Below are 9,713 nucleotides of genomic sequence, written 5' to 3' on the forward strand. Positions count from 1 at the left end.
GGGAGATGGGATTTAAAAAAGCAAGCGCTGTGCTTCAGAATATTTCTAGGCAGTTAGATGTGAAATGGACTTAGATACTGAGCTCTACCATGCACTAAGCAATAAGAGTAAGGTACAACACAGCATAGCTTGGAGCATACCCAAACGGCTGGGGGTAAGAAAAAAATTTTTAAAAAAATTAAAAAAAAAAAAAATAAAAGGCTGCCCATTTTCTTATCACAACAAATAGAAAACACTTGTTTATTTTCCAAATGGAAGTCTCTTTCTCCTCAACAAAACTAGAAGGATGTGCATATCAAATTTTTCAAGCTTTTTTTCACATGGCCCTTTGAACAAGCGATGGTCCTTGTTTAAGATCTCTCATGAAGATATTTGATTATGCCCAATACTGATAGCACAAGGACCTTTTCATTAAGGAATCTCAGAGCACTTCATAGAAGTTCTAAAACAAAATACTATTTCTAAACTTTTATATTTCTGAAAAGATAACCATAAGACAGATGAACAGATGTTGACTGTTCTTATTCACATGTAACCATTGAAAGTCATAGTCTATTTCAAATGCAACCAAAATTATATTCCCGTTAAGATTTTCACTACCATGCTCAAAACCCACATACACGAACATAAACACATGAGCAAAGTTCAAGGCTACCCACTGTGGAACAGCAGAAGAGAAGATTAAGCAACAAAGCTTCTCAAAAACATTACAGCTCTAGCCGCTGTAGGAACAGGCCACAGAGCCTTGTCATGCCGATCACAAGCAAAGGAGCTGATTTTCAGTAGAGCCTATATGAAACCCAAGGTAAAGTCCAAAATGGATAAAGGTCATAGGCAAAAAACAAGTTAACCAACTATTCACATCACTTTACAGAGAACCTAAAGGAAAACACCACAGCAGAACCAAACTAAGCCCTAACTTTAGCAAGTATTGTAATCGCAGTACTCCTCCAATTCTGAATATATGAACTAGGAGAGTAATCTCCTCAAGCAACTTACAGATATGTATTCAGCTCACAACACAATTATCTGGAGTTTACAAAATGCAGAAACAGTATTTCCCTGCACTACTGTGAAAACATCAAGTTAAATAAAAAACCCTCACTCCACTCAACAGCAAAATAATAATTCTTCTTTCAGCCTGGAGAATGTGAAAACATTTTTCCCAGCAAGAACTGCCACACATTTCCCCATTTACGTTTGGAGAATCCACAGGCAGGCTTACAAAAAATACCCTTGGGAAGTTATGAACACCCAGATTACCTGACACACACAATGTATATTTATCCCTTCACAGTATTTGTAGCTTGAGATCCATATGTGCAAAAGATTATCATAAGTATTTTCTAATATATGTCAACAGATACCAGTCATCCTTACAGACATAAAGCGACTTAAGCTGCCTAAATTGCTAAAAGCAGCTTACATGAAGGCCTCTATCATATTCCTTTACAGCAGGAAAGTTAAAAAAGCAAAATTAAGGTAAAGTGTGAGATACTGGCACACAGTACCAACTTGGGAAGTGCAAAAACCAAAATTACTCATAGAGAGCTAAAATGTTCTCTCCAAAGATTCAAGTTCTCTGACAACATTGTTAACTATAAGGGAGCAACATATATCAAAACACAAACAAAATGTGTACTCAACTCTAAGATCAAATCCTACAGCAAGTAAACATCCATCTCTCCTAAATAAATACCAGAAAGGAGAAACCAAAGTCACAGGGCAGTAAATGTTAAAACACTAAGAACATGTAAGGGGAGGGGGAGAGAACTGTATTTTCAATTTATATTTATCTTAAAGAAGAAAAAAAAAAACCAGAAGCTTTTTTCCTTGTTTTTAAATATCTAGATGGAAACTGCAACTATGTAGCCACACTGAATCACTAAGTCTTGGTAACAAACATCTTTAAAGTAGTTCTCAGTTATACTTAAAAAGAACAGGGGGAAAAAAAAAAAATAGAAGGGCTTGCAAATGAAGACTTCTCAGAATACCCAAATAAACACTACCTGTTGTAGAAGAGGCTACAGGCAACTTAGCATAGATGAATACATATATGAAGTTCACCTGGTTCCAAATATACCATATTTTTACAACAGCGTGTTTCTTTTCACCCAAGCTTATATACAGCCTGTTAGACTGCAAGTTAGACTACAGCACACCAAACATTAATAAACCCATTATCAGACATTTGTACATAGTAACAGAAGAGAAGGAAAAATAATTACTAGCTCATCTTTCAGGGCTACATCCACAAATCACTATTAAAAACAAACAAAAAGCATTTCTGGGTAGTCACCAAAACATTCTTCCTACAAATAAACTAGGGAAAATGAAACAATAGTTTTAGACTTCATAAAATCTTTTTATTAAAGGGATTGATGGGACATCGTAACAGCACTGAAGTTCACCCTGAAAAACAAGAAAACTTTAATTCTAAATCTAATCTAGCTAAAAGGTCTATTTATAATCAAGATAACCTAAATTAAAAGCACAGTATAAACAGCAAGTTGCTAACAATAGGCAAGCAGATGTCTGCTGGCTAGGGGTGGGATGTTTCAATAAACAAACTCGCTCAAACATATTTAAATGAGAAACAAAGAAGTCGGAACAAATGCTAGAGACTTGGTCCTCAATACACCCCGCTATACAGCTGCAACGTAGCTACTCCTCTTCTTGCCCAGTCATTGAGCATATTTTCCAGTAACTTCACATTCTGAAGGTTTTGGACAAAAGTTGTCTGTTTCTATGCCTTGCAAAGAAAGAAATGGGAAGGAAGTTGAGGTTTATTGATATAGTCAGTGAAGAATTCTAAACATTAACTCCTATCTCCATCTGACTTACGCTAGTGTAGATAAAGACAAATCTATCCAGTAATTTACTAACAGTAAGAGCCAAGTAAGATTTAGCAACTGAAACTCAACATAGACAAGACTAAAATCATAGTTGTCTGGAAAAGCAATGGGAAGAGTCACATTCACCTTCGCTGTCTAAAGGGAATGAGAAGTGAAAGATACATCTGCTCCAACATACATCTGCATATCTGAAATCCTTTTGGATCTCTCTCCTTTCTAGACACATGGGCTCATCTCTGAGGCTAACGAGACTATTTAGAAGACAGCACCACACCTTGCTAGAATAAGAAGTCTAAGCTATGGCATCTCAAGGCCGAACAGTTACTGTAAATGGATCTGCACTTAAAAGGCTAAGGAAATTTCAGCTGTTGCAAAATTTGGCAAGCCCTTTACTTAATGTACTTTCTGCAATTGTGTTCTTCATATTATGTACAATTCAAAACCTCATTTCTACATCTATGACATCCTGTATTATTTAAAACTTGTCTGGAGGAAATCCAAATAACACCATTATTAAAATGGCAACTAAATCCTTAAGTTCATCGTTATAAAACAATACGAGGGCAGTCTTCAGACCAAGCGTTTAGATATTTCTTACATGCACAACATCAAACAGTACTTCTGATGTTGTCTAAGGAAGATCATTCTATAGAGACATACCTGAATTTAACTGAATACAAATATAAACAGACACACATTATTTTTAACTAAAGTGTGCAGCAGTGATAAAATATTTACTATAGATAGAATGTAACTAAAGATGGCCTGCTGGAGACTCACTTTAATTTAAGATACAATGGGCAACCTAGTAAAGTCAAAGCCAAGCCAAACCAAAATTATAGGCAGCTTTTTTTTTTTCTCTCCACGTTTAACCCCACATTACAGTAAAGTGCTTTTATTTACACACAGAGCCTCTGACAGAAAGTTCTCATCCGCCCCTATATATATGTTGCTGAATACAGAAATTCTGAACAGCACTGTCACAAAGACAGAAAAAAAACTTCTAACCTTTATTTTATTTACTTTCCATTGAAAAGAAAACAAAGTATGATAAACTTAAGACCAAAAGATTAGAAGTGCAAGGTTAAGATGGATCTTAATAAGAGTGTTGCTGTATTACAGAAGCATAATATATGTACCTCAGCTTATAAAATTCTCAACATAAGTATTAAAATTGTCATTCTGATACGAGCTGCTGTGAATTCATAAATAGGTACCAGAGTCTCTGTAACTTAAACTCTAGTCTCCTCCACCCAAAACAAGCATGTTGTTAGCATTTACAGAAACTTAGAATCATAGAAGCATAGAATGTTTTGAGTTGGAAGGGACCTTTAGAGGTCATTTAGTCCAACCTCCAACCTCCACATGAAATTCTACCAGCAAATTGAACCCTAGCCTGTAACGCCTTAATAGCAAGAACCAGTAGTCCTTTGGACCATATCTACTTTACGTTCAAAATTAACTATTAAATGCAATAGCATCCTGTATGTTTCACAGATTAACTTACAAATTTTAAGCCCACAAACCTTGAATTTTGTAGAATACACTCTAGAAGGCACATGAAGGACAGAATTAAATCCACTAAGACCATGATTAAATCACAACTGAGTGTGCTTACATTAAAAATAAGCATTCCCTAAGTTCTCGAAGTAAAAAGTTCATTTTCTTTTTTTCTGTGAAAAATTCTAGGAAGAATAACATTTATTTTAAGTTCTTGCACAGCAATTTGATTTCATCAAGTTCATCTTCCAAGGTCAGAATACAGTTTGACTAGGGTAATCTGTAACAGAAGGTTAACTCCCAGAAAACAAAGAGCATTGCCAAGAATCCAGTTATTTTATCAAGACAATGTTGATGTATTTCATTTCCAGCTGTCCATACAAGAAAAACTTGTCAGTTTTACTCTGTGTAAACGTAACAGATAAAGTACATCTATATAAGATTAGAACGCTCTCCTCTCTGTGAATTAGGCATCCACAACAAAAGTTGTCCCACTTTAAATAGCTGTTTCAGGTTTATGTGAGCTAGGACTGATGCCTTTAATCACTAGCTGACCACCACACCACAAGCATACTGGAAAAGTCTACTTCTCTGACACTTCAGAGAACTTGCATCACTGCCACAGAATAAATCGCATTTACTTTTATAATCTACAAGATGTGCAAACACACAAGTATCGATTTGCCTTTTTGTAACTAGCTACATCACCGCTATGAGCCTCTTCCCTATACCCAGCAACTCAGTAAATGCCAGGAATTAAGTACATGGATGCCATTAGAAACTGAGCTTCTTCTATATCAAAACCACTTCTCTGTTTTTAGTATGAAGCAATCGATCTGGCATTCCTTCTTTTATACAAGGAGTTTCCATCAGTCATCAGAATGGTCTAACTGGCTGATTCAGCTAAATATATAAAACAGGAAAAGCGTACATACAAACAATTCAATTCAATACTCCTTAAGATAAAGTACTCCAAAATCAACTACAAAGAGATGTTACAAGCTACATGCCAAGTCTGAGGGAGAAATAATACACTGGTTACATAGTGATTTGGTAATTCATGCAATTATACTAGTATTTGTGCAACTAGTTAAATTGATCTTCACATCTCTTTCTACTAAATTGAAAACAACTACTATGATAAAAAGCTCTAAAAAATGTATATTACCAAATCCCTTCTTTCCTGAAAAAAATATAATACAGTTGTCAATAAATTTAAAGTTACCCTGCTTCTTCTACTCCTTGAAATTCACAACTAAACAATGGGTCATTTAAGACAGCAGTTCAAAAGAATGCTCAGCTTGAAATAATTAACAAAAAAGTTTGAATAGTTTCAAATATTACAGTCACCACAAAGTTTTCCTAGTGAACGCTTATTAGAAATTAAACAAAAAAAAAATCTTTTCACCTCATTAGAAATTTACACCTATGAAGTAACTGACTCTTTACCACAACAACAACAAAAACTTGTCAAATACAGGAATTATTTCTGATGTAGCAAGAATAAGAGATTTTTGACTTTTGAAAGCACCATCAGCTGTCGCCTTCCACAATCATTTGAGCTTAAGCACCACTAAGGACAGAAGTGGCATAGTTTTCAGAGCACGACAACAGTATTTTTCAAGAGCAATCTACAAAAATCCATGCACTGCTGTATATTTATATAATATTGCAGTAAAATTTCTCTCTCAGCTGAACTATGGGACTTGCTTTCCTACAGATTTCACATGAAACCTTACAGTTATGACATTCTTGAAAATGGGAATTGGTTTTTTTACTGTATTCACCTTTTAGAAATGTTTAGAAAGAAATGTTTACATGTAAGCAACTGACTAGATTTAGGAAGGAAAGCTGAGAATTGAAAAGGGAAAAGAAGAACAGTACAGTTTAGAGCTCGGGTGATTCTACTCAGGCACAATTTCAAGTGTAACAGTTTACAGATTATAGAGTTGGTTAATGGTATCCATTAATGTAGCAGACCTGAAATAGTGGCTAAAGAGAAGCCACAATTATTACAACAAAAAAACCCAAAGAATTATTTTTGCCTGCAGCACATGATTTAACACAGGGAGCAGCAAAGGTTGGAAACGTCTCCTTTCTGGTTTCCATCATACCACTGTAACACAACTGGATTAACACGTATTACTTTTGAGTTTCTATCCCTGAGTAATTGCCAGTACCGATTACCATACCAAGAGTCATATGGTGATTACATTACGAGAGCAGTGGTAATAGAAGGCTTTAAAAACACTGCTTTAAAGTGTGTAAACAGTAACCACAATATTTAAAGATATGTAATTCTTGGAATAACGTATGCAAGTATAACATCACGATGACATATTTGGGACAACAACCAACCATGCTAGAAAGTGTGAGACTATCAACAGTTAACCGACACCTGAAAGCGGCCTCTGCTTTGCCTACAATCAAATGCTTTCCAAAGTGTTCAAAGTTCATTTGTACTCTTAAAAAGAATACTTTTTTTTTTTTAAGTTAAAGACTAGAATGGATAAAAACCGAGATGTTCTGCAGACACCAATCACCTTTCCTAACTACACACTACTACCCTACAGGTTGTATTAAAAAAAGAAAAAAACAAACCCAAACTCTCCAAAAGGAACTACACGAGTTAAACAACACACTAACTTCTACACTGCCATGACAACTCAGCACATATTCACAAGGCAGCAGTCTTGAACTTCTCAAGTTTTTAAATCCAAGTCCATAACGGTATCAGGATGGCCTGCTTTCTTTCCCAGGATGGCCTGTGTGCAACTCTTAAGCACATGAATGAATCAGGCAGTTAGAAACAACGTTAAAAAATACTAGTGACAGAAGAAAGTCTGTCAAGTTCTATTAAACAAAAGGATGTAGGTAAGATGTCACATTCAAGCTAGACCATGGAAATGCCAGAAATTGGGAAAGCATACTTGAGGGAAAGGGCTGATGTTTCCCACTTGCCTTGCTTTTATATCTTCCTCAAAGCGAGCAAGCACCAACAGATACTTCAGGAAAGTACCGACCTAGATTGATCTTCCCCTAACAAAACCCGCCTCTTCAGCAAATTAAATACACAAAAAGCCAATAAAAACCACAAAGAATACAAAAATTATTGAAAGATACCTTCCTTTCAAAATGTCCATACCTGTGGAAGTGCAGTATTGAGCTGCCTCTGCAAGGAATCTCTCTCATGCCCAACTTCATGTAGCTTGCCCTGGGTCAATGCTAGCGTCTCCTGAGTTTCTCTTAGTGTTTCCAGAAGGCGATCCCTTTCTTCCAACATGGATACCATTAATTGCTCAAAATGGGAATCAGCATCTGACTGTAAGGGGGAACCTGAACCATGGCCTCCATTTCCCCCAGAGGGAATCTCTGCCTCACTGATGGTTGGCATCACCTCACACATCATCTTGAAACAAAACGAGACAAAACAAAGACCATAAATTTAAGTCAAACAAATCTAAACAGGATAAGCAAAGGAACTTTGGATACTACCCATAACACCAACTTAGCTTTGCCAATGATAGCATCAGCAAAGGTTGCCAACACCTTAGTGTTTGCCACTATTTCATTAAGACTGCAGAAGAAAAAGTATACAATCAATTTAATCAAGGCATCACTTCATAATGAGAATCTTGTGACTTCTTGCAAAACCAGATTTTTACAGCTATGTTTCAAACTGTGATCTCATTTTAATGGATTTATATTTTTGTTAAGAGTAAACTGCTGCTGAGATCTTTAAAAAAAACCCCCAAAGATAAGCATGCAGCATGCCACCAAAAATTATAAACTTAATCCAGTAACTGATTACACTGCATATTTTGAGAATCATTATCTGCTTCTTCCAATGCTTGAAACATAAAAAGATAGTATCGAAAGCAGTACTTGAGCTTAGGCTGGCTGTAGAAAGTCTATGGTAAAAGTGATGCATGTAAATTAGTGGTAAATCCAAACAGTCCAATTCAGGAAATACACACATAAATAAAGATAAAAAGCAAAAAATTCATTATGAAGTGGTAGCAGCTGTCACTGTGGCTAACAAAAGCAAAGGTAAGCAAAAATAATTCAAGGCAGAGTAATATCACAATTAACAATACAAATGTAAATACTGTACTACTGTTAAATTGGAAGGATTTTCAAGAGACCCTAACAGATCCTCACAACAGGTTAAGGCATCAAGTTTTTTAAAATGCATGGAAAAAACCCACTAATATAAGTACTGCACACTCTCAGTGAACTACTAAGACTTCTGAAGTTCTTCAGACAGCCTCTTCTCTAAGTCACTAACCTACAAGAACCTAAGGCAAATCAGGAAAAATAGTTTTCTCAGCCTCTCAGGTACCACAGTTTGTTCTCAGCCTTAAATTTCACACCCATATCTGAACATTTTTAAGAACAATTAAATTTATTCTGAGCCTTGCAGTGGGACCTCTCAATCCCGTGAAAGACTTGGAACAGCCTGAAGTGCTTTATAACATTTTCATGCATGATTACCATAAGCCCTGTATTTTCAACACCACTACATTATTTACCTTGCTCAATAAAATAAAAAGGCTTGGAAAACAGGCCCCAGGCTTCCTGCAGTACCAGTTCTTCTGTTTTTAGCAGTTTTTTGTTACCCCAAAAAACCTTTCGGATTGCAAAGCATCCATTCAGCTCTAGTCCAATGTCTTATTTAATTGAAACACCCCGTGCACATGAAAACAAATAAACCTGCAGAGAAAAGAGCAGCTCCAGTAAAAAGCAGCAGCAGCTTCAGCTAACTAGCCAAGTCCCCAGAACACAAGAATATGAAAATAAACTGTCTCAGCTTCCCATCCCTCTACGACTGGCCTGCAACAGCTGGGATGAGGGAATCGTGTGCTGACGGGAGAAAAAAAAAAATTAAAAAAAAAAAGTAGTCTGATGCAGTGGTGCAACAAGCGTCAATAGTTCATCGCTCATAAATTCCACTCAGGTCACAATCGCATTATTAAAGAGAGTACAGACAGGCTGGGAAAACGGCACGAGCTTTCTCGTAAAGGACTTGGAAAAGCCTCCCTTCCTTTCTCTTCTGTTAATTCCAACGGGAGGCTCTCCTTCCAGTTTCCTGGGTCTTAGTTCAAACATTTATAATCCCAAGAGCAAGGCGCTGGTATGGCTTTGGAAGGCAAGGAGAAGGGAGACCTGTTGTTTCCTCTGCGTTAGTCCTCGCCCCAGCCGGTTCCACCGACGATGCTCCGGAACCAAGTTATCCAGACGAGAGGGGTGAAAGAACCCCGCCGAGAACGGAGGCAGCGCCCGGGAAGCACAGGCGGGGGCGGGGGGGGAAGGCCCCGAAGACAGACGGGGGCACCGGCAAACCGCCGCCCGGGGCTC

General features: G+C 36.9%; 1 protein-coding gene across 4 annotated transcripts in view; it reads right to left on the reverse strand.

Moving 5' to 3' along the window:
* Nucleotides 1-9,713, reverse strand: part of PPFIA1 (PTPRF interacting protein alpha 1) — a 75,198-nt gene that overhangs the window by 52,082 nt on the left and 13,403 nt on the right. For 2 of the 4 annotated variants that reach the window (XM_035892623.1, XM_035892624.1), the window contains exon 4: nucleotides 7,501-7,764. The exons of 1 other annotated variant lie outside the window; for it this stretch is intronic. In XM_035892623.1, the coding sequence (XP_035748516.1) occupies nucleotides 7,501-7,764 (264 nt within the window). Of the gene's footprint in view, nucleotides 1-7,500; nucleotides 7,765-8,887; nucleotides 9,661-9,713 lie in introns of those variants that run through there. One more of the 4 variants, XM_009637059.2, reaches the window with a different exon arrangement.

The sequence above is a fragment of the Egretta garzetta genome, unplaced genomic scaffold, assembly GCF_000687185.1.
Source record: "Egretta garzetta isolate BGI_Z169 unplaced genomic scaffold, ASM68718v1 scaffold454, whole genome shotgun sequence".
NCBI classification, from domain to species: Eukaryota; Metazoa; Chordata; class Aves; order Pelecaniformes; family Ardeidae; genus Egretta; species Egretta garzetta.